Source organism: Pristiophorus japonicus, chromosome 7 (genome assembly GCF_044704955.1).
Source record: "Pristiophorus japonicus isolate sPriJap1 chromosome 7, sPriJap1.hap1, whole genome shotgun sequence".
Taxonomy (NCBI): Eukaryota; Metazoa; Chordata; class Chondrichthyes; family Pristiophoridae; genus Pristiophorus; species Pristiophorus japonicus.
The window spans coordinates 241,855,553-241,871,405 of NC_091983.1; the positions used below are offsets into that span (position 1 = coordinate 241,855,553).

Genomic DNA, 15,853 nt, shown 5'->3' on the forward strand with positions numbered 1-15,853 from the left:
TGACAATTATAATGAGGCTCCGTGCCTCATGGTGATCCAACATTTCAAATGTAACTTTGGATGGCCGGCAATGTTGCCTTTAATTTTATTGCTGGGTGCATGACCCCATTAAATGGGTTGCGTGGCACATTCAATTAACCGCTCATGATTGTTTTTCCCTATTGTAAACCTGGCAAGCGGCTTGCGTGGAATTCCAGACAGCTGCTCAGCCGCTAGTGGGAACACTGTTGGCCAAGTTTCCCAGACCTCGGGAAATCTGCCAGCTAAACGGAGGTGAGGATTGCGGAATTCAGGACTTAAGTGTCTTTCCATTGACCTGCGTCCCTGCCTTGCCAACCCACAGCGATCGGACACCCCCTGAGCCTTTTGATCTCCCCTGATGTGTCAGATCTGCCCCCCCGAGGCTTCCGATTTGCCCCCCCGACCCTTTCCATCTTCCCGCCGACATCCTCGACCCGCCCCACCCCCGCCTCCATCCTCCTCTGGCCTCCCGTCTCCAGCCTTGACCCGCCTCTGCCTCCGATCCTCCACCTGCCTCCGATCTCACCCACCCCCATGGCCCACTCGATCCCTCCCTTCCTTCTCCCTGCGGCTTACCCACTCGACAGACAACCAGCCTCTCTGTGTAGGTGGCACACAGAGATTGAAAATGCTAATCAGGCCCTGATTCTAAATTCACTTGGTCCTGTGGGAAACTCATTCTCCCAGGTTTCCCGACTTTTCCAGCACGCCCACTCCCTGCCCGCCTCCAAATTAAAATTCTGGGCATAGAGTACAAAAGCAATGAAGTTATGCTAAACCTTAAAAAAAAACAATGTTAGGCCACAGCTGGAGCATTGTGACTAATTCTGAACACCAAACTTTAGGAAGGCTGCCAACGCCTTAGAGAGGGTTCAAATGAGATTTACTCGAATGGACCAGGGATGAAAGACTTCAGTTAAGTGGAGAGACTGGAGAAATTGAAGTAGCTCGCCTTAGAGCAGAGAAGGTTAAAGAGAGATTTGAGATTGCCATGTTAACCTGCTGCTGATATAAGAACATAAGAAATAGGAGCAAGAGTAGGCCAAAGTTGATTTAGACAAACAGTTTATCAGGTGCAACTGCGTTTATTCAGAGTATTGCAACAGCACTGGCAACTCAAAAGTGTTAAGCTCAAAATATTACACCGGACTCCCAGACCACATCAGCCACCTGTGTACACTGTGTGTCCGCGGATCGGAGATGTCCTGATTTACCTGTTTCTCAGTAAGGATCACTCGGCCAAGCAGTTGATTCTCAAGACCTTTAATGGTTACAGTGAAGTCGATGATGGATGTCTTGGCACTAATTTCTGGAGTGTAGGCAGGGTTTGGAAGTTTTGTGGTAATGTAGAACATGAATCCTGGCATGACATCAGTTTCTTTATCTCCCACTTTCACCTGCACAAAAACAATCCAAATGTATACTTATACTGTACCACATTATTCCTTTTTACTCCCTCTCTTCTCTTGTCATGATGCAATTTGCTTCTCCACCTCGTAGGTGTGGCTCTGAAAGCATCACTTTCTTTCTCATGGGACATGCTGTTGCTGTAAAGCTCTCCAGCTAGTAGGTTATCAGAGACCAGAAAAAAGCCACTGATCTCTGCTTAATAGATTGAACCATTAAGTTACATTTTTTTTCCACCTGTGTCTATCTGCATGCGCAGTTTTGGCTGCCGCTTCGGACCCGAGCCTTTTACCTCTTTTTACATTTCCTTCTCATGTTTATTCTTTCTTTCCCTCAATGGTCAATACCTAACGTATTGTAAAATTGTTGTGAAGTGTCTTGGGACATTTTACTACGTTAAAGGCGCTATATAAATAAAAGTTATTACAATAATAATAATAACCAGTACCTTATCCATCGCCGGAAATAGGAGCAGCTCTCAACATAATTGTTGTGTATCTGTAAAGCATGCACTCTCATGTTCTGCCACCAGGGAGCTTATCCCCTGAAGTCCCAAGGGATCCCAGCATCCCTTGGGAGCACTGTATATAAGCTGGCCCCAAAGGCCTGTTCTTCACTCTGGAGTGTCTTATTAAAGACTGAGGTCACTGTTACTTTGACCTCCCTGTGTGCAGCCTCATATGTGTTAGAAACACAATAACTGCCGACGAGAATATGAATCCAACGGAAAGATGCAGCAAACTGTGGGCATCCTGGAGAAGTTCTCGGAGGGTGAGGACTGGGAAGCCTATGTCGAACGGCTAGACCAGTACTTTGTAGCCAACGAGCTGATGGGAGAAGGAAGCGCTGCAAAAAAGAGAGTGGTTCTCCTCACAGTCTGCGGGGCACCGACCTACAGCCTCATGAAGAATCTTCTGGCTCCGGTGAAACCCACAGATAAGTCATATGAGGAGCTGTGTACACTGGTTCGGGAGCATTTTAATCTGAGGGAGAGCATGCTGATGGCGAGGTATCGGTTCTACACATGTCAGCGATCTGAAGGTCAGAAGTGGCGAGCTACGTCGCCGAGCTAAGGCGACTTGCAGGACAATGTGAGTTTGATGGCTACCTGGAGCAGATGCTCAGAGACTTTTTTATACTGGGCACTGGCCATGAGACCATCCGACGAAAACTTTTGACTGTAGAGACACTGACCCTCAGTAAGGCCATTGCAATAGCACAGGCGTTTATGTCCACCAGTGATAACACCAAACAAATCGCTCAGCACACAAGTGCTAGCAATGTTCATAAATTAACTGGAACTGTGTTTGCGAGCAGAAATGTACAGGGCAGAACCCACGAGTCTGCAACTGCCAGCAGGCCTCAGGTGACCCAGATGACTCAGAGTCTCCAACAAAGAATGAATGCAAGGCAATTCACACCTTGTTGGCGTTGTGGAGGCTTCCATTCAGCCTATTCATGCCGCTTCAAAAGGTATGTTTGCAAGAGCTGTGGAACAATGGGGCACCTCCAACAAGCTTACAAACGAGCTGCAAGCTCTGCAAAACCTGATAACCACCATGTGGCAGAGGAAGATCGGTCCATGGTGGATCAAAGCAATTTCGAGCCTCAGAGAGGAGGCAGATGCTGAAGTACACGGGGTGCACACATTTTCGACGAAATGTCCACCTATAATGCTAAACGTAAAATTGAATGGCTTACCCGTAGCCATGGAACTGGACACTGGTGCTAGCCAATCCATCATGAGTAAAAAGATGTTTGAGAGACTGTGGTGCAACAAGGCACTCAGACCAGCCCTGAGCCCCATCCACACGAAACTGAGAACGTACGCCAAAGAGCTTATCACTGTCCTGGGCAGTGCCATGGTCAAGCTCACCTACAAGGGCACGGTGCACGAACTGCCACTATGGATTGTCCCAGGCGATGGTCCCACACTGCTTGGAAGGAGCTGGCTGGGCAAAATCCGCTGGAACTGGGATGACATCCGAGCGCTATCACATGTCGATGAGGCTTCATGTACCCTGGTTCTGAACAAATTTCCTTCCCTTTTTGTACCAGGCATTGGAAACTTTTCCGGGGTGAAGGTGCGGATCCACTTGGTCCCAGAGGCACGACCCATTCACCACAAGGCGCGAGCGATACCTCACATGACGAGGGAGAGTGGAAATTGAGCTGGACAGGCTGCAACGCGAGGGCATCATCTCCCCAGTGGAATTCAGCGAGTGGGCCAGCCCGATTGTTCCACTACTCAAAAGCGATGGCACGGTCAGGATTTGCGGCAATTATAAAGTAACTATTAATCGTTTCTCGCTACAGGACCAATACCCGCTACCTAAGGCAGACGACCTATTTGCAACGCTGGCAGGAGGCAAGACATTCCCCAAGCTCGACCTGACTTCGGCCGACATGATGCAGGAGCTGGAGGAGTCTTTGAAGGGCTCACCTGATTCAACATGCACAAGGGACTATTCATCTACAACAGATGCCCATTTGAAATTTGGTCGGCTGCAGCGATCTTCCAGAGAAACATAGAGAGACTACTCAAGTCGGTACCATGCACGGTGGTCTTTCAGGACGACATATTGGTCACGGGTCGGGACACAGCCGAGCACCTACAAAAACTGGAGGATGTCCTCCAATGACTGGATCGCGTAGAGCTGCGGCTGAAGAGGTCAAAATGCGTCTTCATGGCAACAGAAGTGGAGTTTTTAGAGAGAAAGATCACGGCGGACGGCATTCGGCCCACAGACGCCAAAACAGTGACTATCAGGAATGCGCCCAGGCCACAGAACGTCACGGAACTGTGGTCGTTCCTGGGACTCAACTATTTTGGTAACTTACTACCAGGGTTAAGCACCCTTTTAGAGCCCCTACATCTGTTATTGCGCAAAGGTGAGAACTGGGTATGGGGAAAAGACCAAGTAATTGCTTTTGAAAAAGCCAGAAACATTTTATGCTCCAACAAGCTGCTTGTATTGTATAACCCATGTAAAAGACTTATGCTAACATGTGATGCGTTGTCTTACGGAGTCGGTGTCTATTACAACAAGCTAACGTTGCGGGGAAGTTGCAACCTGTCGCCTATGCTTCCAGGAGCTTGTCTAAGGCCGAGAGGGCCTACAGCATGATTGAGAAAGAGGCATTAGCATGTGTGTTTGGGGTAAAGAAAATGCATCAGTACCTGTTTGGCCTCAAATTTGAGCTGGAAACCGATCACAAGCCCCTCACATCCCTGTTCGCTGAAAACAAGGGAATAAATACTAACGTCTCAGCCCGCATACAAAGGTGGGCACTTGCACTATCAGCGTATAACTATACCATCCGCCACAGGCCAGGCACCGAGAACTGTGCGGATGCTCTCAGTTGGCTACCATTGACCACCACGGGAAATGGCGCAGCCTGCAAACTTGTTGATGGTGGCGCAGCCCGCAGACTTGTTGATGTTCATGGAAGCGTTTGAAAATGATAAATCACCTGTCACTGCCCGCCAGATTAAGACTCGGACCAGCCAAGATTCTTTGCTGTCCCGAGTAAAAATCTGTGTACTGCATGGGAGCTGGGCCAGCATCCCCATTGAAATGCAAGAGCCAATCAAGCCATTCCAGTGGCGAAAGGATGAGCTGTCCATTCAGGCAGACTGCCTGTTGTGGGGTAACCGTGTAGTGCTACTAAAAAAGGGCAGGGAGACATTCATCTCGGATCTCCACAGCACACACCCGGGTACAGTAATGATGAAAGCGATAGCCAGATTCCACGTGTGGTGGCCTGGTATCGACTCTGACTTAGAGTCCTGTGTACGGCAATGCAGTGTGTGTGCTCAGTTGAGCAACGCGCCCAGAGAGGCACCACTAAGTTTGTGATCCTGGCCCTCCAGACCATGGTCGAGGATCCATGTCGACTATGCGGGCCCGTTTCTTGGTAAAATGTTCCTGGTGGTGGTGGATGCTTTTTCAAAATGGATTGAATGTGAAATAATGTCGGGAAGCGCCGCCATTGCCACCATTGAAAGCCTGAGGGCCATGTTTGTCACCCACGGCCTGCCTGACATACTGGTCAGTGACAACGGGCCATGTTTCACCACTGCTGAATTTAAAGAATTCATGACCCGCAATGGGATCAAACATGTCACCTCGGCCCCGTTTAAACCAGCCTCCAATGGGCAGGCAGAGCGGGCAGTACAAACCATCAAACAGAGCCTTAAACGAGTCACAGAAGGCTCACTCCAAACCCGCCTGTTCCGAGTACTGCTCAGCTACCGACCGAGACCCCACTCGCTCACAGGGGTGCCCCTGGCTGAGCTACTCATGAAAAGGACACTTAAAACCAGACTCTCGCTGGTTCATCCCAACCTGCATGATCAGATAGAGAGCAGGCGGCAGCAACAAAATGTAAACGATGGTCGCGCCACTGTGTCACGGGAAATTGATCTGAATGACCCTGTGTATGTGCTAAACTATGGACATGGTCCCAAGTGGATCGTGGGCACGGTGATAGGTAAAGAAAGGAATAGGGTGTTTGTAGTCAAACGAGACAATGGACAAATTTGCAGAAAGCACCTGGACCAAACGAGGCTGCGGTTCACAGACTGCCCTGAACAACCCACAGCAGACACCACCTTTTTCGAGCCCACAACACACACCCAAAGGATCAACGACACCATCTCGGACCAGGAAATCGAACCCATCACGCCCAACAGCCCAGCAAGGCCAGGCTCACCTAGCAGCCCTGCAGGGCCAACAGCACGCCAGCCCAGCGAGGGCACAGCCAACACACCAGAACAGACATTTGTACCGAGGCGGTCCACCAGGGAAAGAAAGGCTCCCGACCGCCTCACCTTGTAAATAGTTTTCACTTTGATTTTGGGGGGGGGGGGAGTGATATTGTGTATCTGTAAAGCATGCAATACCATGTTCCGCCACCAGGGAGCTCATCCCCTGAAGTCCCAAGGGATCCCAGCATCCCTTGGGAGCATTGTATATAAGCCGGCCCCTAAGGCCTGTTCCTCACTCTGGAGTGTTTTATTAAAGTTACTTTAGCCTCCCTGTATGCAGCTCATCTGTTAGGAACACAATAGTAATGTTATAAAATCAGAACATAAGAAATAAAGCAGGAGAAGGCCATTTAATACGATCATGGCTGATCTGATCATGGACTCAGCTCCACTTCCCTGCCCGTTCTGCATAACCCCTTACTCCCTTATCATTCAAGAAACTGTCTATTTCTGTCTTAAATTTATTCAATGTCCCAGCTTCCACAGCTCTCTGAGGCAGCGAATTCCACAGATCCACAACCCTCTGAGAGAAGAAATTTCTCCTCATCTCAGTTTTAAATGGGTGGCCCCTTATTCTAAGATCATGCCCTCTAGTTCTCATCTCCCCTATCAGCGGATACATCCTCTCTGGATCCACCTTGTGAAGCCCCCTCATAATCTTCTATGTTTCGATAAGATCACCTCTCATTCTTCTGAATTCCAATGAGTAGAGGCCCAACCTACTCAACCTTTCCTCATAAGTCAATCCCCTCAGCTCTGGAATCAACCTTGTGAACCTTCTCTGAACTGCCTCCAAAGCAAGTATATCCTTTCGTAAATATGAAAACCAAAACTGTACGCAATATTCTAGGTGTGGCCTCACCAATACCCTGTACAAGAATTCCTTGCTTTTATATTCCAACCCCTTTGCAATAAAGACCAAGGTTCCATTGGCCTTCCTGATCACTTGCTGTACCTGCATACTAACCTTTTGTGTTTCATGCACAAGTACCCCCAGGTCCTGCTGTACTGCAACACTTTGCAATCTTTCTCCATTTAAATAATAACTTGCTCTTTGATTTTTTTTTCTGCCAAAGTGCATGACCTCACACTTTCCAACATTATATGCCATCTGCCAAATTTTTGCCCACTCACTTATCCTGTCTATGTCCTTTTGCAGATTTTGTGTGTCCACCTCACACATTGTTTTTTCTCCTGTCTTTGCATCATCAGCAAACTTGGCTACGTTACACTCGGTCCCTTCCTCCAAGTCATTAATATAGATTGTAAATAGTTGGGGTCCCAGCACTGATCCCTGCGGCACCCCACTGGTTACTGATTGCCAACTCAAGAATGAACCAATTATCCCTACTCTCTGTTTTCTGTTAGTTAGCCAATCCTCTATCCATGCTAATATATTAACCCCAACCCCGTGATCTTTTATCTTGTGCAGTAATCTTTTATGTGGCACCGTGTGAAATGCCTTCTGGAAGTCCAAATACACTACATCCACTGGTTCCCCTTTATCTACCCTGTTCATTACATCCTCAAAGAATTCTAACAAATTTGTCAAACATGACTTCCCCTTCATAAATTCATGCTGACTCTGCCTGACTGAATTTTGCTTTTCCAAATGTCCTGCTACTGCTTCTTTAAAAATGGACTCCAACACTTCCCAACCACAGATGTTAGGCTGACTGGTCTATAGTTTCCTGCTTTTTGTCTGCCTCCTTTTTAAAATAGGGGCGTTACATTTGCAGTTTTCCAATCTGCTGGGACCGCCCCAGAATCCAGGGAGTTTTGGTAAATTACAACCAATGCATCCACTATCCCTGCTGCTACTTCTCTTAAGACCCTAGGATGCAAGCCATCAGGTCCAGGGGATTTATCTGCCTTTAGTCCCATTATCTTACTGAGCACCACCTCCTTAGTGATTGTGATTGTGTTAAGTTCCTCTTCACTATCAAACTTCAGTCTGGGAATACAGCTTTCTGGACTAACTTTTGCTGGGAATTTTCTGGGGTGTTCTCCAGATCAGGTGCTGTATCTTGAGCAGATGATCAGTGGAAACCCCAGGTATGCGCTTTATCCGGGGCTCCTGTTGATCTTCTGCTGAAATCCAACAGACGATCTGGAGAAATTCCTGGTAAACATCTTTTTCCTTCATCCGCAAGTAATTTACTTTCAACCAAACTCAACGGTGAAAGTTCTACCTCCAAGGCCTACTGGATTGGCTAGGCCAAACCTGCTGCACCGTCAAGTAATGATTAGCCCCCGGTATTATTAGACATTGAAAGGAAGACTGCTTCCATATTTGGGAAGACTCTTCTAGCATCTCTTAGACTGTCCTAATGTCATCATCATAGGCAGTCCCTCGGAATCGAGGAGGACTTGCTTCCACTCTTAAAATGAGTTCTTAGGTGGCTGAACAGTCCAATATGAGAACCACAGACTCTGTCACAGGTGGGGTAGGTAGTCGTTGAGGGAAGGGGTGGGTGGGACTGGTTTGCTGCACGCTCTTTCCGCTGCCTGCGCTTGATTTCTGCATGCTTTTGGCGATGAAACTCGAGGTGCTCAGCGCCCTCTCGGATGCACTTCCTCCACTTAGGGCGGTCTTTGGCCAGGAACTCCCAGGTGTCAGTGGGGATGTTGCACTTTATCAGGGAGGCTTTGAGGGTGTCCTTGTAGCTTTTCCACTGCCCACCTTTGGCTCGTTTGCCGTGAAGGAGTTCCGAGTAGAGCGCTTGCTTTGGAAGTCTTGTGTCAGGTATGCGAACAATGTGGCCTGCCCAACGGAGCTGATCAAGTGTGGTCAGTGCTTCAATGCTGGGGATGTTGGCCTGGTCGAGGAAGCTGATGTTGGTGCATCTGTCCTACCAGGGGATTTGTATGATCTTGCGGAGACATCGTTGGTGGCATCTCTCCAGCGACTTGAGGTGTTTGCTGTACATGGTCCATGTCTCTGAGCCATACAGGATGACTGGTATTACTACAGCCCTGTAGACCATGAGCTTGGTAGCAGTTTTGAGGGCCTGGTCTTTGAACACTCTTTTCCTCAGGCGGCCGAAGGCTGCACTGTCGTACTGGAGGCAGTGTTGAATCTCGTCGTCAATGCCTGCTCTTGTTGATAAGAGACTCCCAAGGTATGGGAAATGGTTCACGTTGTCCAGAACCATGCCATGAATCTTGATGACTGGGGTGCAGTGCTGTGCGGCGAAGACAGGCTGGTGGAGGACCTTTGTCTTCCGGATGTTTAGCCTAAGTCCCATGCTTTCGTACGCGTCAGTAAATATGTCGACTATGTCCTGGAGTTCAGCCTCTGTACGCAGGCATCGTCCGTGTACTGTAGCTCGACAACAGAGGTTGGGGTGGTCTTAGACCTGGCCTGGAGACGAGGAAGGTTGAACAGGTTCCCACTGGTTCTGTAGTTTAGTTCCACTCCAGCGGGGAGCTTGTTGACTGTGAGGTGGAGCATGGCAGCAAGGAAAATTGAGAAGAGGGTTCCGTTTTGGATGCCCCCAAAAGTTAGTCACCATCCTGCGCCTGCTCCACGACGACATGCAGGCCGTGATCTTTACCAACGGGTCCATTACAGACCCAATCCACATCTGACCGGTGTTAAATAGGGATGATTCTTCGCCCCAACCCTCTTCTCAATCTGTCCTAATGTAACTGACTGCTGAATGCAATTGAAGGTGGGCTGCTGCCAGCTCAGGGTTTAGTATCAACTTTTGCAGTTGTAATTTCTGCTATTATCTTGGAGCGGGTACATTGCAGAATGATACCGGGGCTTAAAGTCTAAGGTCAGATTGATAAACTTGGTTTGTATTCCCTTGAGTTTCGAAGCTTGAGGGGTGATCTAATTGAGGAGTTTAAAATGATTAAGAAATTCGATATGGTAGATAGAGAGAAAATATTTCTCTGGTGGAGGATTCCAGAACAAGAGGGCATAAACTTATAATTAGAGCTAGCCCATTTCGGAGTGAAATCATGAAGCACTTTTTCACACAAATGGGAGGGGAAATCTTGACATTCTCTCTCCCCAAAAGACTGTGGATGCTGTGTTAATTGAAAAATTGCTAGGTAAGAATATTAAGAGATATGGGTAAATGGATACAGATTAGCCATGATCTAATAAAATGGGCTCGAGTGTCTGTATGGCCTACTCCTGTTCCTATGTTTCAAAATGCCCACACATCTAAATCGTTCTGCCAGCCCCTTCTGAGGCACAACTAACCTACAAAAAATTCACAACTAAGGCTGTTAATACAGCAAGTCCATCTCACGACTCAGTTGCCCTAAAATAAGGTCCACCTTAACTCCATGAGGCTCGTATTGAAATGTGGCAGCTAGTCACTTCATGCACTCTTGCCATTGAGGTAGCACCTAGCTGAAGGGTTATTTTAGGGCGAAGAGAGCATACTTTACACACGGTCACCAAGGAGAAGCACAATAGAACATACATGCAATGATTCAACACTATAAGTACGGTTATACTATCATTGTTATACAACCATGGAACAGGCTATTTTAGACCTTTTATTGTGTATTGAGACAGGGTTAATTAGCAATCTCATAATAAAGGATCCTCTATCATATATAATATGATAGAATTTCACATTACGTTTGAGAGTGACTTGCCCAAGTCTGAAACTAAAGTCTTAAACTTAAATAAAGCCAATTAAAGAAGTATGAAGAGTGACTTGGCTAAGGTAGATTGGAAAAATAGATTACCAGGAATGTCAGTAGAATGGCTAGCATTTAAAGAAATATTTTATAATTCTCAACAAAAATATATTCCAGAGAGAAACAAAAACTACATGCGAAAAGTGATCTATCCGTGGCTAACTAAAGAAGTTAAGGATAGCATTAGTTTGAAAGAAGAAGCTTATAATGTTGCGAAGAATATTAGTAAGCCTGAGGATTGGGAGAGTTTCAGAAACCAGCAAAGATTGACCAAAAATTGATAAAAAGGAAAAAATAGACTATGAGAGAAAACTAGCAAAAAATATAAAAACAGATTATGAGCTTTACAAGTATGTAAAAAGGAAAAGAGTAGCAAAAGTAAACATTGGTCCCTTAGAGGCTGAGGCAAGAGAATTTATTATGGGGAATAAGGAAATGGCAGAAACATTAAACAAATATTTTGTATCTGTCTTCACAGTAGAAGATGCAAAAAGCATACCTAAAATGGTGGGGAACCTAGGGTCTAATGAGGGTGAGAAACTTAATTAATTAATATAAGTAGAGAAAAAGTACTAGAGAAACTAATGGGACAAAAAGCGGACAAATCTCCTGGACTTGATGGCCTATATCCTAGGGTTCTAAAAGAGGTGGCTACAGAGATAGTGGATGCATTTGTTTTGATCTTTCAAAATTCCCTAGATTCTAGAACGGTCCCAGCGGATTGGAAGGTAGCAAATGTAACACCACTATTCAAGAAAGGAGGGAGAGAGAAAACAGGGAACTGCAGGCCAGTTAGCCTGACATCAATCATCAAGAAAATGCTGGAATCCATTGTTAAGGAAGTGGTATCAGGGCACCTAGAAAATCATAATATGATTAGGCAGAGTCATCATGATTTTATGAAAATGAAAACATGTTTGACCAATTTATTAGAGTTTTTTGAGGATGCAACTAGCAGGGTAGATAAAGGGGAACCAGTGGATGTAGTATACTTAGATTTCCAAAAGGCATTTGGTAAGGTGCCACATAAAAGGTTATTACACAAGATAAGGGATCATGGGATTGGAAGTAATGTATTAGCATGGATAGAGGATTGGTTAATGGACAGAAAACAGAGAGTAGGGATAAACGGGTCTTTTTCAGGATGGCAGGCTGTAACTAGTGGAGTGCCGCAAGGATCAATGCTGGGGCCCCAGCTGTTTATAATCCATATTAATGACCTAGATGAAGGGACCGAGTGTAATATATCCAAGTTTGCTGATGATACAAAGTTAGGTGGGACAGTAAACTGTGAGGAGAACACAAAGCGTCTGCAAAGGGATATAGACTAAGTGAGTGGGCAGTAGGGTGACAGATGGAGTATAATGTAGGGAAATGTGAGGTTATTCACTTTTGTAGGAAGAATAGAAAAACAGAATATTTTTTAAATAGTGAGAAACTTTTAAATGTTGATGTTCAGAGGGATTTGGGTGTCCTTGTGCACACCGAAACACCGAATGCTAGCATGCAGGTACAGCAAGTAATGAGGAAGGCAAATGGCATGTTGTCCTTTATTGCAAGTGGGTTGGTGTATAAAGAGTAAGGAAGTCGAGCTACAATTGTACAGGGCCTTGGTGAAACTACACCTGGAGTACGGTGCACAGTATTGGTCTCCTTATCTAAGGAAGGAAATACTTGCTTTGGAGGCGGTGCCATGAAGGTTCACTAGATTGATTCCTCGGATGAGTGGGCTATCTTACGATGAGAGATTAACATAACATAACATTAAAATTATGAGTAGGAGCAGGCCATTCAGCCCCTCGAGCCTGCTCCACTATTCAATGACATCATGGCTGATCTACCGCAACTCCACTTTCCTGCACAATTCCCATATCCCTTGATTCCCTTAACATCCAAAAATCTAACGATCTCTGTCTTGAATATACTCAAAGACTGAGCCTCCACAGCATAAGAACACAAGAACATAAGAATTAGGAACAGGAGTAGGCCATCTAGCCCCTCGAGCCTGCTCCGCCACTAAACAAGATCATGGCTGATCTGGCCGTGGACTCAGCTCCACTTACCCGCCCGCTCCCCATAACCCTTAATTCCCTCATTGGTTAAAAATCTATCTATCTGTGACTTGAATACATTCAATGAGCTAGCCTCAACTGCTTCCTTGGGCAGAGAATGCCACAGATTCACAACCCTCTGGGAGAAGAAATTCCTTCTCAACTCGGTTTTAAATTGGCTCCCCCGTATTTTGAGGCTGTGCCCCCTAGTTCTAGTCTCCCCGACCAATGGAAACAACCTCTCTGCCTCTATCTTGTCTATCCCTTTCATTATTTTAAATGTTTCTATAAGATCACCCCTCATCCTTCTGAACTCCGAGTAAAGACCCAGTCTACTCAATCTATCATCATAAGGTAACCCCCTCATCTCCGGAATCAGCCTCGTGAATCGTCTCTGTACCCCCTCCAAGACTAGTATATCCTTCCTTAAGTAAGGTGACCAAAACTGCATGCAGTACTCCAGGTGTGGCCTCACCAATACCCTATACAGTTGCAGCAGGACCTCCCTGCTTTTGTACTCCATCCCTCTCTCAATGAAGGCCAACATTCCATTCGCCTTCCTGATTACCTACTGCACCTGCAAACTAACTTTTTGGGATTCATGCACAAGGACCCCCACGTCCCTCTGCACCGCAGCATGTTGTAATTTCTCCCCATTCAAATAATATTCCCTTTTACTGTTTTTTTTCCCAAGGTGGATGACCTCACACTTTCCAACATTGTATTCCATCTGCCAAACCTTAGCCCATTCGCTTAACCTATCCAAATCTCTTTGCAGCCTCTCTGTGTCCTCTACACAACCCGCTTTCCCACTAATCTTTGTGTCATCTGCAAATTTTGTTGCACTACACTCTGTCCCCTCTTCCAGGTCATCTATGTATATTGTAAACAGTTGTGGTCCCAGCACCGATCCCTGTGGCACACCACTAACCACTGATTTCCAACCCGAAAAGGAGCCATTTATCCCGATTCGCCAGCCAATTCTCTATCCATGCTGATACATTTCCTCTGACTCCGCGTACCTCTATCTTCTGCAGTAACCTTTTGTGTGGCACCTTATCGAATGCCTTTTGGAAATCTAAATACACCACATCCATCGGTACACCTCTATCCACCATGCTCGTTATATCCTCAAAGAATTCCAGTAAATTAGTTAAACATGATTTCCCCTTCATGAATCCATGCTGAGTCTGCTTGATTGCACTATTCCTATCTAGATGTCCCGCTATTTCTTCCTTAATGATAGTTTCAAGCATTTTCCCCACTACGGATGTTAAACTAACTGGCCTATAGTTACCTGCCTTTTGTCTGCCCCCTTTTTTAAACAGAGGCGTTACATTTGCTGCTTTCCAATCCGCTGGTACCTCCCCAGAGTCCAGAGAATTTTGGTAGATTATAACGAATGCATCCGCTATAACTTCTGCCATCTCTTTTAATACCCTGAGATGCATTTCATCAGGACCAGGGGACTTGTCTACCTTGAGTCCTATTAGCCTGTCCAGCACTACCCCGCTAGTGATAGTGATTGTCTCAAGGTCCTCCCTTCCCACATTCCTGTGACCAGCAATTTTTGGCATGGTTTTTTGTGTCTTTGTGAAGACCGAAGCAAAATAATTGTTTAAGGTCTCAGCCATTTCCACATTTCCCATTATTAAATCCCCCTTCTCATCTTCTAAGGGACCAACATTTATTTTAGTCATTCTTTTCCGTTTTATATATCTGTAAAAGCTTTTACTATCTGTTTTTATGTTTTGCGCAAGTTTACCTTCGTAATCTATCTTTCCTTTCTTTATTGCTTTGTTAGTCATTCTTTGCTGTCGTTTAAAATTTTCCCAATCTTCTAGTTTCCCACTAACCTTGGCCACCTTATACGCATTGGTCTTTAATTTGATACTCTCCTTTATTTCCTTGGTTATCCATGGCTGGTTATCCCTTCTCTTACCGCCCTTCTTTTTCACTGGAATAGATTTTTGTTGCGCACTATGAAAGAGCTCCTTAAAAGTCCTCAATTGTGTCACCGTTTAGTCTGTGTTTCGAGTCTACTTTCGCCAACTCTGCCCTCATCCCACTGTAGTCCCCTTTGTTTAAGCATAGTACGCTCGTTTCTGACACAACTTCCTCATCCTCAATCTGTATTACAAATTCAACCATACTGTGATCACTCATTCCGAGAGGATCTTTTACGAGGAGATCGTTTATTTTTCCTGTCTCATTACACAGGACCAGATCTAAGATAGCTTGCTCCCTTGTAGGTTCTGTAACATACTGTTCTAAGAAACAATCCTGTATGCATTCTATGAATTCCTCCTCCAGGCTACCCCGTGCGATTTGATTTGACCAATCGATATGTAGGTTAAAATCCCCCATGATAACTGCCGTTCCTTTTTCACATGCCTCTATTATTCCCTTGATTATTGCCCGCCCCACCGTGAAGTTATTATTTGGGGGCCTATAAACTATGCCCACCAGTGACTTTTTCCCCTTACTATCTCTAATCTCCACCCACAATGATTCAACATTTTGTTCATTAGAGCCAATATTGTCTCTCACAACTGCCCTGATATCATCCTTTATTAACAGAGCTACCCCACCTCCTTTCCCTTCTTGTCTATCTTTCCAAATCGTCAGATACCCCTGTCTGTTTAATTCCCAGTCTTGGCCACCCTGCAATCATGTTTCTGTAATGGCCACCAAATCATACCCATTTGTAATGATTTGTGCTGTCAACTCATTTACTTTATTTCGAATGCTGCGTGCGTTAGGTAGAGTGTTTTAATCCTAGTTTTTAAACCATGATTTCTAGTTTTGACCCCTCCTGCAGCCCCTTTATATTCAGTGGCCCTTTTTGTTTTTTGCCTTGTGTTTCTCTGCCCTCCACTTTTACTCCTTTCCTTTCTGTCTTTTGCTTTTGTCTCCTTTTGGTTTCCCTCTGTCTCCC

At 45.8% G+C, this 15,853-nt stretch overlaps 1 protein-coding gene across 1 annotated transcript in view; it reads right to left on the reverse strand.

Moving 5' to 3' along the window:
* LOC139266712 (dynein axonemal heavy chain 8-like) overlaps positions 1-15,853 on the reverse strand; it is a 2,132,242-nt gene that overhangs the window by 129,778 nt on the left and 1,986,611 nt on the right. The window contains exon 82 of the mRNA XM_070884298.1: positions 1,236-1,418. Within this exon, the coding sequence (XP_070740399.1) occupies positions 1,236-1,418 (183 nt within the window). The remainder of the gene's footprint in view (positions 1-1,235; positions 1,419-15,853) is intronic.